This window comes from Ochotona princeps, chromosome 14 (genome assembly GCF_030435755.1).
Source record: "Ochotona princeps isolate mOchPri1 chromosome 14, mOchPri1.hap1, whole genome shotgun sequence".
Taxonomy (NCBI): Eukaryota; Metazoa; Chordata; class Mammalia; order Lagomorpha; family Ochotonidae; genus Ochotona; species Ochotona princeps.
Genome location: NC_080845.1, coordinates 56,790,027 through 56,808,227, shown reverse-complemented (window position 1 = coordinate 56,808,227; position 18,201 = coordinate 56,790,027). Strand labels below are relative to the sequence as shown.

General features: G+C 38.4%; 1 protein-coding gene across 2 annotated transcripts in view; it reads left to right on the top strand.

The window, feature by feature from the left end:
* The window catches only part of NTRK2 (neurotrophic receptor tyrosine kinase 2), a 351,452-nt gene that overhangs the window by 48,144 nt on the left and 285,107 nt on the right, over positions 1-18,201 (top strand). For both annotated transcript variants that reach the window (XM_058672627.1, XM_058672628.1), the window contains exons 7-9: positions 12,409-12,545; positions 12,982-13,114; positions 16,514-16,819. In XM_058672627.1, the coding sequence (XP_058528610.1) occupies positions 12,409-12,545; positions 12,982-13,114; positions 16,514-16,819 (576 nt within the window). The remainder of the gene's footprint in view (positions 1-12,408; positions 12,546-12,981; positions 13,115-16,513; positions 16,820-18,201) is intronic.

Here is an 18,201-nt window from a genome sequence, read left to right as displayed (position 1 = left end):
ACACATTCACATTTAGGAATTATCTTTTTAAATTAATTATTTATTTTAATTATTAATTATTATTAATTATGTTAATTATTTAATGTTAATTATTTATTTATTTTATGATACAAAGCTTTCCCCTCCCTCTCCCCAAAACTCCTCTCCCTGTTGATTTCCTCTATATTTGTTTCCCCTATATTATAAAAACAGAGTTCTTTAAGTTCACAGTCATGCAGGAGGAATCACAGGGAGGGAATGAGGATGGACAAGGGGGGCAGGCTTGCTTTATCTAGAGCACTAACCAGAAGCCGTGGTAACTGCCTCAGTCTCTTCCCAGTGACCTAATCACCTCCCACTGAGACCCACCTGTTACGTGTTTCACCAGCTCTCAGCATCGTCACTGTATTGGAGATCAAGTCTCCAGCCAATGGACCACTGGGGCACAAACCACCTGCCCAACAGCAGGGACGTGACTTCAGCTGTGGTTGGATGCTCAGGGTAGCACAGGTGGGGTATAGAAAGTGTATTCCTCTGACAGCTTTTGTTTTCTAATCATGTAATCTCTGTGGCTTCACTTGAGTAAGATTCCACTCTGTCCTGCAATCATTTCTTCTCTGGATTGGCTCATCCCTGACCCTGTAGTATTACACACTGGTTGTGTCTGTCGGGGCTCTTCTTTTTTTTCCTCCCTGTTCCTCACCTTCTCTTGTACAGGGTCCCTCGTAGCTTCTTCCTCACCAGTGCTATGGTTTTTTATTTTGCAATGCAGTTCTGGAGTTTAGAACTAATTTATATCATTCCTAGAGATGTAGAATGAACAGGGGACCTTCAGTCTGGGACTTAGTCATAAAATTTCCAGCAGTAATTTTCCAACTTGGTTCGTTAGAGAGGAGATAGATAAATTGAGCAGAAAATTGCACACACCAATGTTATAAAATGTAAAGTCTTTCTCTGGAATTTCACAATGGACAGTACATGGGATATTTTCAAATACTTATCTTGCTTAGAGAAAAAAAATGGATTTGTGGTCAGCTGGGTATCTCGTTGAGATGCACTTTCAAAACATACATTGTGTTAAAGTGACAGTTATATATAGCTCATCTTTGTTTACCTATATTTTTAAAAATAAAACTCATCTATTATCTCTGAATTGACGGAGAATACATTCTTGTATTTGGTTTCTGCAAATCAGCAATTTGCCAATAGCCATTGTCATTGCATTTGGTTTGCAACTGGCAGCATTTCCATTTGGATTTAACAGTTATTGGTATTTCTGTCCTTTATGCAATGGATTTTTCTTAAAAGTTCCTTCCTTGGGTGATGGTTTCATATGAAGAATAAGTTTCCACATTTAATATGCACATACTCATTTTCCTTGGTACCCCTTCAACATGGTAGGCATTTGATGAATGATGGAACTGATCAATTAACAAGTGTGTGAATTTTGTAATATTAATGATAACATTGGACCAGGTTTTTAATATAGTGATGTGAGTGTTTCAGTTAACTAAAACAAGCTTAAATTATTATTCTAGTCAATAGTCCTTGTTATAACATTTTGCTGTTTCTGTTTTCCTTGCCTATTTTTCCATTCTTCCCTGAGACATAAATTGGATCTGGTGGATGGGGCTGGGAAGTTTAACTGCACCACTCCCATTAGCAGAACAGTCAAAAGTGTTCAGTGTATTTTACAATAGTACCTCCCTAATTATTATAAATTTGATGCTGTTTTGTATCAATTTGTAAATTTGATGTTGTTTCATATAATTTTTTAAGATTGGTCTGTTTGTCCATGAGGTCTTTTTCAATCTTTTAAAAAATTATCAGTTGCAGGGCAAGATACTACATAAAATTTCCGCATTAGTTGGAACTAAGGGCTGCTGTGGGCAATGGTGCTGACTCTGATACGGGCTGATGCAAGTGCTAATAGAGAAAGGGATTTTTTGCTGTGTTATGTGATGGACGATTCCATACAAAAATGCCCCTGTCACTAAGTTTTTTTTTTTTAAGATTTATTTATTTTATTACAAAGTCAGATATACAGAGAGGACGACAGACAGAGAGGAAGATCTTCCATCCGATGATTCACTCCCCAAGTGAGCTGCAACGGCCAGTACTGTGCCAATCCGAAGCCGGGAACCTGGAACCTCTTCTGGGTCTCCCACGCAGGTGCAGGGTCCCAAGGCTCTGGGCTGTCCTCAACTGCTTTCCCAGCCCACAAGCAGGGAGCTGGATGGGAAGTGGAGCTTCCGGGATTAGAACCGGCACCCATATAGGATCCTGGGGTGTTCAAGGCGAGGACTTTAGCTGCTAGGCCACGCCGCCGGGCCCGAGTCACTAAGTTTTTAATGAGATTATTTATCATGTAGCATACTAAAAAATTTCTACTCAATTTCTGTACACTTGGTTAACCTTCAGCCATTAGTCTTGCCAGAGGAGCCTTTCAATTATTTCCTCTTGCCAAATAACATTACTAATGAGTAGTGTACGTTTTAATTTTTTAATGCTGTAATTATGTATTAAACCTTATCTGGAAGACAGCTTCTTTGAGATGTGTTAATAGTAGATGAAAATACTCTGTTATAAGTAGATAGCAAATACTTTAGGGAAAGTAGGATTTCTCTGGGTCATATCAAAAGAATCTTTCAACTCATTTTACTGGTGTTTCCTGTAGAGACTGATAGCCTCATAATGGATAGAAGGTGGTAGTACATTAGTTTTATGAGGAACTGTGAAATCTCTCTGTAAAACACTGTTAGCCGTTCCATGGACTAAATTAGACTTACCTTTAATGTCATGGTTACTTGTAAAGAATTTCAGTTTTCTACTGTTTCAGGCTTTAAACTTTTAGTATAGCGAGTTCTTAAAATGCATAAATAAAATGCTACTTTGGTGCAAACCAGTTATCAGAGGCTCAGGAGGACGTTTGTCAGGGTCCTTGAGTCAAACTATCATAATTTCTTTTTTAAGGTGTATCTTTGGTTTCTTCCATAGTTTGAAGCACACATGCCTATGTAGCGTAGTTGTACATATCCCATCTTTGGCTTGTTTTAAAACAGGCAAATAGGCCTAAAGTTCTACTCTGTGTATATTCACAGATAAAAAGGAAAGATTATAGTAATGATTTATGTAGAAGTCATACTAGCATAAGATGCTGTTTTCTTAGATTCATAGCTCAACTTTTTTATGGAAATCATGTACAAAGTCTACTTTAGAATACTGCTTTGTTTTAACTTTGTTAGCAATGAGAATCATTGCTTTTCTTCATCTTTTTAGAATGCCAGATGAGGCTATTTTTAAGGTGTTAGCTGATGCTTAAATTTTTGTATTTAGAAATTATGTTCTGATGGGCATTGCCATGACACAGCTCATGTAAGCATAGAGGCACAATTTCCAGTTTGAGCTTGGCAAGTGTTTTTGTTTATTTTCTGTCATTTTTAACAACCAGATGTAAAGTATTGGCTTTTACGTAGGTGAGACTCATTCTGGCATCAATCCTGATTGTGCAATGTACCTGGTTTGAAGACAAAGACATTGGGAGGGTATATCACAAAGGTAGAAAGCCTGGGGGAAGTGTCTTGACTTTTAATGTTCTGCTGAGAAAGAATCAACAGATCAATATTTCAGTTCTTTATGTGTTTGCAAATAGAAATGAGAGAAGACAGAGCAGACAGACTCTTACTTGACTTGAATGTTCTTATGCACATGGAATGATGGCACAGCCTCAAGTGAAGAGAGCTCAAGATCACCGAACGAGCCGAGAAGGATCAGGTCCAGGGCAGACAATGTCGCAGGGAGAGCCACTTCTGGCATACCCACATCCTGTATCAGAATGCTGATTCCAGTGCTGACTATTCTGCTTCAGATCTAGCTTCCTGCCAGCATGCCCAGGAAGGCAGCGACTGATGCCTCGAGTACTTGGGTGCCTGCCACCCACATGGGAGAAGCAGATGGAATTTCTGGCTCCTGGCTTCAGCCTAGCTTAACTTGGTCTGCTGTGGGCATTTGAGTAGTGAAGTAATAGGTATCTTTCTCTCTCTGTCCTCTTTCTCCCTGTCACTCTGCATTTTTAATGCATACACACATACATCATTTTTATTAAAAAAACAAAGAAAAAGAATACAATCTAGCCTTCCTAGTGAAGACTGAAATATGAAACCCAAATTTAACCCATGTCACTTTGCTGCAAAACTGAGTTTTACATGTTAAAGGGTTATAAGCTAGACTTCCTAAGTTGCTGGTCCCCAAAAGACAAATATCATATATATTTCTGATGTGTAGTAGTTAATGTAGACTGCAAATAATGTGTGGGAATGAAACAACATCTTGAGATTTGATTGCTATTTTTAACCCTTTTTTATGATCCTATGGAAATTTGGCCTTTCTTTTTTTAAGTTTTTTTTTTACTTGTTGGATATCATGGTTAGTGGGTTAGTGATGGATAAAACTCACAATTATAGAGTTGACTGAAATTGTGTTTTTGCAGAAATTAAGCAGAAAAGAAAGAAGGTGGATTGAGGGAAGGAAGAAAGGAAGGAGGGAGTATGGTTATCTTGTTAAAACTGTGCTTATGGAATTCATGACATCTGTTCTCTTTATATCAACAAAAAATTATAAATAAATAAAACAGAAAAATAGAGGAGACTACCAAAAGGCTGAAGGAGAAATGCAGTGTCCTCTTAGATGCATACAGAGATGAGAAAAGCATACAAACCCCTGTGGTAGTTTGGAGGTCAAGTTAAAGGACTTGATAATTGCTTGAGAACAAGAGCCAGGGCATCTGCTATCAAAAGGGACTTGTAGTTTTATGCTCATGCAAGCAGATGGATGGCAAAGGAGCAACTGGTACAAAGAAATGGAAATAGTCTAGACATAGATGCGACAAGTCATGGATTGGATTTTGAATATCTTGAGTTTACAATCCTTATAAAATAGTTAAGAGGGGATTTTAGTTGGTAATGGACAACTAGTGACTATTAGATGTCACACTGCAGCCTGATATCTGGCTTAATTAGTTCTGTTGGTAGCTCTTATTTAGGTTGTAAGTATTCAAGTTTTAAAAAAACCTCAAAATTGTGCACTTAGAATCAGAAATGTTAATATTTTCTAAAGCTTAATATAAATTCAATGCACACAAAATGTCCTGGGTTGGGGGGAAAGAAACTGAAAACCTATACATTGTGATTAGTAGTTGAAAAACCTGGTAAACAAACAAGCAAACAAAAAAGAATCAGGCAAATGTGGCAGTTCCCAAGAAGTGTGCGTTCATGGGAGAAGAGACATGAAGAATGCCAGTGGAGAAGCAGCCGGTTATTTAAGGCCAGGAGGAAACAGAAACAGGATCAGTGCCAACCCTCACTAGTGCAGTGGTGGTGCAATTTAATAAGCTTTAACTTGTCCATCTGAAAGGGGTGTGAATATCACTGTCATTTAGGATTTTTAGAACTACTAATAAGGTAATATTTAAAAATATAACACATATTGAGTACTCTATAGGTACTAGCTATTAGTGATATTGCGGTCATCAACATGAGTGGTTGTTTTCAGATTCTGAATCTGAATTTAAATATGTATACATTTTATATGGGATATTTTCAAAAAGTTTATGAACATATAAGTAAAACAACATGAGTGGTTTTAAAAATTTTTCTGCACCAAAATTTACCTTTTAATTCCATTTTTCATGCTTTTAAAAAATGTTTTTGCCAACTTATCTCAAATAATTAAAAGTGTTGCAAGTCAAAGGGATAGTTATAGTTGATTCCAAGATTTAGCTATTGCGAATAGTGCTGGGATATATATGCTGCGACAAGTTTCTCTTTCTACAACAGTTTGGGTCTTTAGGGTATATATCCAGTAGTGAGAACGTTAGATCATCTGGCAGTTCTATTTTTAGAATTTTAAGAAATTTTCTTACTGTTTTTTTTTATAGTGGATATTCTAATTTATATTCCTATCAACAGCGTACAAGAATTCCCTGTTCTCCACACCTCTCCTGGTATGGATAATATCTGTTCTGACAGGATTGAGGTGATATATCCTTGTGGTTTTTATTTGCATTTCCCTGATGGTTGGTGAGTCTGATAGTTTTTTGTCTCATCTTTTCTGACCATTTAGATTTCTTTTTTTAAGCACTGTCTCCTCAGATTCTTTGCTCAATTCTTAACTGGACAAATTGTTTCATTGCTGAATTGCTGGATTGCTGACACATTTTGAATGTCTATGCTCTGTCCTCGTGTAAGCCTGAGGAGGATGTGGCCAATGCAAGTCACCTGAATCCCTTTGCAGAGAGTATCTTGAGATGGTTGTGTACATTGTGTACAAACAGTTTTACAAACAGTATTCTTTTTCTTTCTATGTTATTATTTGGATTCTTCTTCTGCCTAAGAGAATCTCAAGGAATTACCACTCCTGAAAACATACTTCAGCCAAATTCTTGTGGATTGTGTGATGGCTCAGACCATCAGTTTCAGGATAATAGTGGCAGAAAGAGAAATGCACAATTGACCATCACCCGTTGTTTAAACTCTTGGTACTCAAGGAGTGGCCTGTGGAACAGGGAGTTTGGAAGCAATTCAGACTTTGAAGCTCTAAACCAAATCTACTGGAAAGGACGCAATATTTTAGCAAGATTTTTCTGGTGACTCATGAGCACATTAAAGTTTGGAAAGCCCTGGTTGAAGGAAACTTTTCTCTCTCACTGCATGGTGGATGACTTTCTGCTGAGATTACAGGCTGATTGTCCTTCCTGAAGAAATCCCGGTCGAGAGACACGCACAGGTGTCTGACTCTGTAAAAGGCTGATCATCGTTCTGTTCCAGCAAGGTTCCCCGCAGTCCAAGAGCTATGGCTGTGATGCTTAGCGTCCCAATCCCATTATAGTCTTGCTAGAAGCTCTGGATAACACTGCCGGGCTTTGCTCTGTTCTAGTGCTGATTTCAAATCTTATTAAGCCAGGAAGTAGTGCCTGGCAAGTGGTTTATCCCGCCTTGGCTATTCATGCTTCCCAATTCATTTTTATTGTGCTAATTAAACCTCAAGTGATATTTCAAGTACAGATTGTTTTTTCCATTATTGAATTTTTGGCCAGCATATTAACGCTGTAGAATTAACGTGAGTCAGATGCTTACTCATTTGTGGAAGACTTTACATTTAAAAGATCTAGACTTGGCCAATTTTACAGATTCCTTTGGAAACTGCAATGACAGGGTGATATAATTTCTCTATAAATAAAAAGACTCAATCTTCCCTCACAAAACAGACACAAAATTGCTTTTTAAGTGGAACAGATTTCTAGATCATGAATGTGCAGTGGTGTTCGTACTTATGACCAGTGTTAAAATGATTATGTGCAGCCTTGGAAAGTAGTGTGCTAAAGTGGTGGATATTGAACCTTGGCCTCAGATACTAGCTCTAAAGATAGTTCAGTTACTTTGGAAGGTTTATTTTGCTTTTCCAAAATTCATGTCTTTTGTCAATTAAATGAGGACAAAATACTTATCTTCTAGATTGTTAAGATTAAATAAAACAAGATAGTACTTGACAAGAGTTTGTGAATGCAGTGAAAATCCCCTAAATGCTAATATTGTTATTATAATTAAGCATTTTAGAGCTCTTAATTATGTAAGCTTAAGGTTAAAAGAAAAAACCCCGATTTTAGAAGGAAAAATGAGATTGTGGCACAGTGTTTCCTACTGAGAATCTCTTTACTGCAAACTTCTCTGCCTAGCGTTTCCAAGCTACTATAGATTTGTCTATGAAGGCTAAAGAGTTCACTCAATACAGTTGTAGCTGTGATACCAAGAGAACTGTCTCTAAGCTCCTTTGATGATGTCTGGATGGCAGTGGGGAAAGACCGTAAGAATCACTGTGGTAGGCTCTAGCCCTCATAGTCCCTTCAAAGTCCACTGATTAATGCACAAGGACAAAGAAAATGGGAGAGAATCAGTAAACCAGAAAAAATTCTTCCAAGCTGGAATAACAGATGGATGGCGAATAACTGACTTGAAGGTTCAGAATGATGACAATGTGAAAAGTTGACAATGGAAAGCCAAAGGGAAATTATAGGGTCACCACAAAGCTCCTTAAGTCAGAGTTCAGGTGACACTACCTACTGAATGAATCTGTTTTAGGTCATTCAGTTTGAAGGACTTCAGCCTTATTCCTCCTTTCAAGAGAAAACTACAGGTATTTTTTTTTTCTCTAAATAGGATGAAACAAAGTTTCTAGATATTTTTAGACAGAACTGATATATTGGGTATCTTAGAGAAAATGGTAGATTCATATTGTGATAAAATATTTCCAGATTCTTCCTCATCCAGGTGGGATTTTGGAGGAATATTATCCAAATGATTTGGCCAGTTTCTTTTTCAGTTGTCTCTGAGACACTGACATTAGGCTGTTTACAGTATTTAGGTCAATGATGTAATCCTACAGCTGATAGTTAATAAATGCACATTATCGAGCCCGGCGGCATGGCCTAGCGGCTAAAGTCCTCGCCTTGAAAACCCCAGGATCCCATATGGGCGCTGGTTCTAATCCCAGCAGCTCCACTTCCCATCCAGCTCCCTGCTTGTGGCCTGGGAAAGCAGTCAAGGACGGCCCAGAGCCTTGGGACCCTGCACCTGCGTGGGAGACCCGGAAGAGGTTCCTGGTTCCTGGCTTTGGATCGGCGCAGCGTCGGCCATTGCAGTCACTTGGGGAGTGGATTGCCGGACGGAGGATCTTCCTGTCTGTCTGTCCTCCTCTCTGTATATCTGACTTTGTAATAAAAATAAATAAATCTTTAAAAAAAATAAAGAAATGCACAGTGTGTCTACTTGTACCCACTCCTAAAGATGTGTGAGTAGCCAAAGATCTCCACATATTTGAGGAATACTTATAGTGTGACAAACACACAACCACCAAAGAGAGGAAGAAAGAGAAACAATTGTGAAAAACATAGTTGAGAATGAATCATTTGCGGTCATAGAATAAAGATGGAGCACTGTGAGGAAAGTCTATTCAGGGAAAAAAAAACAAGTTTTAGAAATGAAATATATGTCAAAAGAAACAAGGTTCAAAGTAAATATGAAGGATTCTCCCTGAAAACAGAACAATGATGGAAAAGGGTTAGAAGTTAAGGAAAGGGTTAGAAAAGTAAGTGGCCTATTTGAAAAAGCCAACACCCACATAATGTGAGTTCTAGGTGGTAAGAAAGCATTGCGTTGGTTTGGATTATCAATTTTTTCTTTCCTAGTTGCACATAAGGAAAATTTACATACTATAGTTGATTCTTCTGTTGTAATTGATATTCATTAATTAGACAAAATGTGGTAACTATTGCATAGTAGATAGCTTAGCTGTCAGTAAAGCTTAGACACATGTAGCAAATTTTATATCTTCCTCTAGACGGTGTAGTTTCATGGTCTCCAAATGATGTGTGTTTATGGCGTGAGGGATTAAGTGGAGACAGACATGTTGATTGTGATGTGAGGATGTGGGGACGTCTAGTACTGTATGAAAATGAACCTGGTTCTCATCTTCCAGGGTAGGAGGTCAGTGGGTAAAGCTAAAAACAGAAATGAGAAAGGAAAATGTCAGTGTGGTATTGAATGATGTGAAGAACAATATCAGAAATTCTAAGAGTTGAAGTGGGTGCCCCTGGGAGCAGGCAGTAGTGTCACTTGATGAAACAGGACCTCAGTTTTATTACAGTATTTTGGCTATTTATTATAATATTTCATAATAAGTTTTCTAAAGTTGTAGATTCTCCAAAGGATTTTAGTCTTTACAACGATATTTAGTCTCCAATGAATTTTAGATTCTCCAAGCTGTATGATAATATAGCTGATTTTTATAAAACAAAATATGCTCTTGAGGTGTCACGGAGGTTTGTCACTGAATCCATGTTTCTTAAGAAATTGTCAAGCCTAATGGTAAATGAAATGGTGAAGAAAATGTGCAGAAAGGAGGAAAAAATGAACCCCTTCCAAAGTCACATTAGTTCAATCCATGTTGAGGATCTAGAGCTCATTGCTGAACACTATGCTCTGCTTTAATTAGCTAATTAATTAATTGATTTTATAATACAGATCCACAGGCTCTTGGATTTTCCCTCCTTTTCTCCCCAAGCCCTCTCCCCCAACTGATTTTCCCTCTATTTTTATAATAATATGGTCCTTCAAAAACAGTCATAAATCCATCATTATGCTATATAAGTGTGTTCTGACATTATAGGTACGGAAAATGGCAGAGTCTAGCATTGTATTGTAAAGAGACATTTAGCAGTTTCATTGGGAGTCCATCTTTGATTTGAAAGTAGGAATGCATACTGCATTTTATCTTCACATCTCAATATGATAGTCTCTATTATACAGTTCCTTTAGATGACTATTTGTATATGCATGTTTACCTATGTATCTATTGATCTTATATTTTGCATGAAGGTTGCCTTTTAAGAGAGAGAACATATGATGTTTGTCCTTTTGGAATTGGCTGATTTCATTAGCGTAACGGTCTCTGTTTGGGATCATTTTGTTGCAAATGGTAGAATTTCATTCTTTTTTAGTTTTAATGGCTGAGTAGTATTCCATAGAGTAGATGTACTGCAGTCTCTTTTTTGCACTCCTCTTTAAATGAGCATCTGGGTTGTTTCCGTGTGCTTGCCATTATAGATTGTACTGCTGTAAATATTCTCCTTTGGTTATTCGTACCTAATTCATTACCCTGGTGGCTATGGTGCTGGTGGCTTCTTTGAAATTCAGAGAAACGTATAGCAGTACTCCATAGGGATGCTTCCGAAAAGAGCTGTGAAGGGGGTCTTAGCAGTCCCTGAAAGTCAGAACTTCTTGGGCTTCCTTTTCTACGGGAGGAAATTGTGTGAGGCAAAATCTACAAATTTTACCCCAGACTAATTTTTAATCATAAAGAACCATGGTTTTGATAGTAACAAGTACATCTGAAGAGAAGGGTGCATGCGGCAAGGGGGAAGCTGGTGGATCAGAGGCTGTTGGGGGTGGGGCGGTGAGCAACTTACTGCTGAAGATAAATTGTCTTTTCTGAACCCCATGTCACTTGGGACTTGATGACGAATCGCAGTGAACATAGATGCTGGAATGAGCATAGTCCCAAGCAGAGCTACTGATATCAAGGATGTAACCTGATTCTGTTGGCAGGTCCTGACATATTGTCACTCCTTCTGAGACTCACTTTTATGTAGAACACACTGGGATTCCTCTGTAATGTAGGGCAGTATAGACACCCAACAAGTGTGTTAGGTTGATGGAGTGATAGCAGCATTGATATAAAAACAACTTTTAGCCTTTGAAATGTTAAAGTATCATAAATAATGTTCTTTTAAGATAGAAAAATCTACGTTTACAAGTTTCAAAATATCTGATAAACACATTTGCAGTTTTTCCAAAAGAAAGTTTCCTTTTGGATAAAGACTCATATTGTTAGTATACTCATAGTATTTAACTATAATTTATGCTCTTGAGACATTCTAATACTGTGATAGTTCAAGAATCATATCTCTGAAAAACATTTCAACATTTCATTTGCTTCAATAATCACACTTGTTCAAATTTTAGGTTAGATTTTACAAATTATTTTTATGGTTAGATTTATGAGTTACTTAAGACAAAAAGTGAATTTATGTCTTAAAAATGTGATGCATCTTGGGGCCAGTGCTGTGGATACTGGTTGCAGTTATCTTCTGCAATGGTGGCATCCGATTGGGGTTGGATGGGATCCTAGCTGATCCACTTTAGATCCAGGTTCCAATTAATGTCTGGGAAAAGCAACAGAAGATGGGTCAAATATTTGGGGCCTTGGCATCCATGTGGGAGACCTGGATGAAGCTCCAGGGTTCTGGCTTTGCCTGGCCAAACCCTGGATAGTGAACCAGAATATGAAAGATGGCTCTTTGTCTCTTTCTCCCTTCCTCTCTCTTTGTAACTTTGACTTTCAAATAAATAAATAAATAAATAAATAAATATTCATTCATTTGGATTTATTTGAATTAAATAAGTATTTTAAAATGTAGATGCTCCTCTGCATTTGTGTTCTGGACCAAAGTAAACTGGATAGGAGGAGGCAGGTCTAACAGGCAAGGTAAGATGCTTGTACAGTGGCTGTTTATGTGCCAAAAACTGAATGAGTAACTTGGGCAGAAAAAGAAGACATAGCTCAAAATGCAAGTGTATTTTGATGTAAAACTACTATTCTTTGATATGAAATGCACAGGATTCCTTTTCCATTATTGTTACCCTACATGTTTTGATCAACATTACTTTGACAGAACTGATTCACTGTACATCTTTTCAGAACAACACAAATCTGTTGCAGAAAAAAAAAAAGATTGATTTCAAGACATAAAGAGTTTTCATTGTCTTGCCCGGTTTAGCCATTTGTGCATGACTGTTGACTTTTCTTGTTCCATAGGTTTGCCGTCTGCCAGTTTGGCTGCATCCAATCTCACTGTGGAGGAAGGGAAGTCTATCACATTGTCTTGCAGCGTGACAGGCGATCCAGTTCCTAATTTGTACTGGGATGTCGGTAATCTGGTTTCCAAACACATGGTAAGACTTGGGCTTGACCCAGCCTCAGTGGAGAGACAGCAAGTGTTTCAGAACTTAGGACTGAATTCAGCCTAGTGAGGATGATTTACTAGTACATGTAGAATTTATAGTGAGTTTATTCTTGATCAGCAAAAATTCATGTGAGTTTACATTATAGTTCTATATTCCCCATTAAGAGGGGAATCATTGTACAGCCCCAGTGACTTTGTGTGAGTGATCAAGATGAGAGGCTTTCTTGATGGCTTCTTTCACTTTGAAGAAGGTAGGGAGAAATTCAAGAATTAAGTGATTCTCACTTATTACCCACTTTGCACCTAAAATGACAGAATGATTTCCTTTGAGCCCTGAATTTGACTTCAGCTTTCTTAATGTTATATATAAAACCTCAAAATGTTGAATTCTAACCAGTATTTTTTGCCTGTTCATTCATTTGTAGAATGAAACAAGCCACACACAGGGCTCTTTAAGGATCACTAACATTTCATCTGATGACAGTGGAAAGCAAATCTCTTGTGTAGCAGAAAACCTTGTAGGAGAAGATCAAGATTCTGTCAACCTCACTGTGCACTGTACGTAATCAGACCAGCATGTGTTTTTAATAGCGAATGATCATGGACATTCCACATTTATTATTTGGGCACTGTGGGTGCTGCTTAAGTTTGTTTACAAAATATCTGCACTATTCTGTGCATACTTAATTAAGAGGCATTGCCAGCATCTTCCACTTGCTCTCTTTCTATGTTATCTCTTGCCCTCCTTGACTTTGTCTTTGTGTACCATTCCCTGTCTTTTTCTAATAGAACATATTTGGAGTTTATTATTCCCTTTTATTAGTGATATACCTTAAAGTTTGATAAAGCAGTTTCTTACAACCTTTTCCTCTGTGAAAGCAATAGGAAAGTTTAAAGTTGTAATATCAAGAGCATTGGTGGTTGTTTGCAAGTGTAGTAATTGTCTATTGACCCAATAAAACATCATCAGTCTGGTTTCTAATGGAAGATAAAAGGAATCTTACTTCAACTACTAATAATTATTAACACCCATGGAAAATACATCGCTGTTGTTTTACATTTCTGTGTATATTAAAGCCAAGGTGTAAGATACCAGTGTTTCTTTTTTTTTTTTAATTTATTTATTTTTATTACAAAGTCAGATATACAGAGAGGAGAGACAGAGAGGAAGATCTTCCGTCTGATGATTCGCTCCCCAAGTGAGCCACAATGGCCGGCGCTGCGCTGATCCGAAGCCGGGAACCTGGAACCTCTTCCGGGTCTCCCAAGCAGGTGCAGGGTCCCAAAGCCTTGGGCCTTCCTCAACTGCTTTCCCACGCCACAAGCAGGGAGCTGGATGGGAAGTGGAGCTGCTGGGATTAGAACCGGTGCCTATATAGGATCCCGGGGCTTTCAAGGCGATAATTTTACCGCTAGGCCACGCTGCTGGGCCCGATGTCCGTGTTTCTAAGTTGAGTATAATGTGCATCAATTTTTAGTATCATAAATATTGCAATATATATTTAAAATTTTATTTATTTGTTGATTTGAAAAATAAAATACTCCCTTTCTCTGTTTAGTCCTCAAATATCTACAAGGGAGGCCAGGAACTTAGTTCTGGTCTCCATTGTGGGTGGACACAACCGCGTCAGTCATTGCCTGCTGTTTCCCGGGGTTTGCATTGGCAGGCGGATGGAATCGGGAGCAGAACTAGGCATGGGAACCCAGAGAGTTTGAAATGCTATATTGACCATCTCAACTGGCCTCTTAACTGGTGTGCTAAAGACTTGCACCATAACATATAGCTTTAAGTTCCAGACTATGCTGTTCAATGTGAACACATATTCAATGAAGTCACATGGATAATATAGGTATTTTATATCATTGCAAGTTCTAAGCTGTTATAGGTTAATGAGATCTTACACTGTTTGGGTTAGCATGTGGATGACAAACATAAGTGCCTATGTGGGCGTATGAGTACAGCTAGTGTTGACACTCTAATTAGTGCTAACTTCTATCATATGTTCAGTGTGTGATTATGGGACTGAATGACTGAAATCACTGGCCAAGGTCCTTTGTCATTCCAGTGTCTCTAACTGTGCCCAGTAATAGTGTATCATTATCATTGTTATCTCATTTTTGGCCCACCTGGAAGCCCGAAATCATTTACAGCCAAATATATATAACTAGCATCCAATTCTGTATCCTTAAATCACATCTCACCAAATGCTCATACAAGCATTGTGGAAGGAAGAATTGGCAGTGGGCATTGAGGGAGCAGGTTGGGGGTGGAAGGTGAGTGTGTCTTCCCTTCCCTGCCTCCACGTGTGGCCCTGGGTGTGTCTGGCTTGTGATTCAGACCTGCAAGTATGTGAATCTTCTGATCTGTACACATTTCAATTACATACTAATTTACTCTCCAAAGATTACTGGGACAAGGCCTCTGACAAATCCATGATAAAGGGAAATGGTTAAACTTAGCAAATTTTAAGTTCTCAATACTGCATTTCTTCTTTTTTTCATGTGTTTATTTTGTTTATAATTTTTATTTTATTATTTTTTTTAATACTGCATTTCTTGAAATGTAAGGCAGTATGCATTGGTTGAGTTTAATAACCGCCAACTCCAGTGTGAGAAATTTCAGCAGGCAGCTGGAACTCTTCCTGTAGAATGTGAATGTGAATTAGGTTAATTATGTGCTTTGCTTTGTCTTGAGTCTTATTCAGGAGTATTTATGTGAAAACAAAGCAGAGTATCATCAGATTATCTGCTTGATCTAAAAGATTCAGACCCAAGTGTTTCTTCAGCTTGGATTAGCATCTATAGGATCACCTGGTCTGAAGAACTGACTTTTTTCTGTTGAGATGTAAAGAGCAGAAATAACGAACGAAGGATGATCGGGACACTCATTGCAAAGGCCCATTGAGTGTGTTCCTCTCTTGGTGTAATGACTGAGTGCCATCAAGAAGCAGAGAATGGAAGGGCTACTGTGCTAGACATGAGCAGCCCTGGGTTCCTGTTCCAGAGCCGCCTCCCTCAGGAACCTTGATTAGTTTTCTTAATCTTACTGGGCTTTGGTTTTTTCTTCTGAAAAATGATGCTGTCACATCTCAATGGCTTTCTCTGTTCCTTGTTTAGGATGGTCAAAGTAAGATCACACTAAAACAAGAAAATGATGAGCTATTTTTAACACACACATTCAGTATAAGTTCTCTGCTTAAAAGATACTCCTTGTTTTGTTTTTCTCAAATCATAGAGTGCTTTAAACTTACCGTGGAAATAATCTTCTATTCTGTTTGTCTGGCTTAGATTAAACCTCAGACATTCTTAAAGGATCAGATCAGTGACATATAGATTCATAACAAAATGGTCATACTATAATATAATTATTTTAAGCAGTTTTTGACATTTACAAATGTGAGAAGCATCTATTTATCATGCTTGATGATAGTTATTCTGCACCATCAGAGTCTTCCACTGAGTTCAGTAGTTTGTTCTGTTTTAGAAAAATTACATGAGATCAAGACTGTAGCTAAAACTTACAAAGTCACTTTTTGGTTATTTGTATCATTTGGAAAAGAGGTCCTAAAATGGTGTCTCACTATTTATGGTTATATATCAGGTATACACTATTTTAACAAGGTTAATATGTAGAAACCAAGGTAAACTTTACATGACTCCTTTCCACTGTTAGAAATCTAAGACATGTTTGGGTTCGATTCTCATTTAGACTGAAGAAATTTGAAACCTGAGTGTAATGCATGGGTCTTAAGTAGAGCAGAGAAGGTAGACTTTCTGAAATCTCTGTAGGAAATTAAATCAACCTTTATGATACTGCAAAGTATCAGTGGATTTCAAAGTTGCTGGTTGTGTGTTTTCTTAAACCAAACACTGGTTGAATAAAATCCTCTAAGAAATCTGGAGATGCGGTGAATGTTGAGCTTTCTGATGCTATTAACTCTCTTTTTTTCAATTTAGTTGCACCAACTATCACATTTCTCGAATCTCCAACCTCAGACCACCACTGGTGCATTCCATTCACTGTGAAAGGCAATCCCAAACCAGCGCTGCAGTGGTTCTATAACGGGGCAATCTTGAATGAGTCCAAATACATCTGCACTAAAATACATGTTACCAATCATACGGAGTACCACGGATGCCTCCAGCTGGACAACCCTACCCACATGAACAATGGGGACTACACTCTGATAGCCAAGAATGAATATGGGAAGGATGAGAGACAGATTTCTGCTCACTTCATGGGCTGGCCTGGAACTGAGGAAGGTGAGTACCGGGTGCTTTTGTATATGGGGAGAGGATAGTCCATACCAAGTCAGCTGCTGGCACAATCAGGTACACAGCCCACCACCCACAGACCAGTCACTTAGCGTGCTTAATCTTGCTCAAAAGTCTGTAGATCAACCTGTGTGTTTTTGGGGTGCAGAGTGAGAAAGTTTGCGATAGAGGAGAGTGATAGAAATATGCACATCTTCATAAGACCTAGGTTGGGACCGGTGTCTCTTTAGTCTGAATATCTGCATGCTATTGGCCTAATAAAGTTATGGGGCCAAACCTATGTCACAGGATGAGGTTTTCATTCTTCCCAGAAAAGGCATCAGGGAAGGAGCAGTTTTGAAAAATAATCAGATATACACAGATTGCTAATTTGTGTGCATCACCAGTTCATGGGAAAAAAGGTTACTATTAGTTATCTTTTTTTTTTTTGTCCCAGTGTTTAATGTTGACTTGTATCTACAATGACAAAGCCACTGCAAAGGCACAAGCAAATGAATTGTAATCAGATGGCTCCCAGAATGTTCCAGATTTATCATCTAGCCCCTTGCCCATTTGGAATGCAAGCGTTTGCTTTTGCATGCATCCCCTAGATTCTTGCTTCTCTGGGCTCACTCAAATGAGTCACCCTTTTTGCTAGATTCTGATTTGTTTCTTTAGGCCTGGCAATAATGCCTATGTGACCAAGGATAGGTCACCATCAGGGTTCCACTCTGTAGCCAGCAGGTGAGACTCAGTGTGAGTTCCAGTGTCAGTAGGACACTGTAGAGTATTATCTGCTATGGTTGCTGTCTTCAGTGGTTCATTGGGATTGGAAGAGGTGCATAAATACATAGGAGAGTAGTAGCTCTCGGTTAGTCCAGGTTGTAAAGATAGGTTGGTAGAGGGAAGGGAAAATAGAAATAGAGAGACCTGTGATACAGAGGCTGCCTTGACGGCCGGTACTTGTGTGGCTTTCAGTGTGGCATCACAGACAAAAACGTGCCTGCCTGCGCCAAACAGCCGACAAAAATGCAATAGTTCCTACAGCTTGTGTTCCTTTTACACTGCTAGTTACCAAAAACATCTTTGTAAACGAATACGCCTCCTTAGTGTGTTCAAAATGTGATTTGGATTATGGCAGTTTGATTTACAAACAGCCCTTCTGGAGTGTATAAAAGTAGCAGTGTTTGGATGCAGTGCCCAGACATCCCTAGTACTCGTTGTCATTCGCATTAAATCTTCCACTTAATTGAGAGTTTAGCCACAAGATCTGTTGGCTGCAGTCAAGCTCTGGATTACTAAGCTCCTTCCTGTGTGCTGGAGGGTAGAGAGAAGCATCCCATAGGAATCCTGAGGCTCTGATTTGGGACAACAGCGTTTTGTTTGTTCTT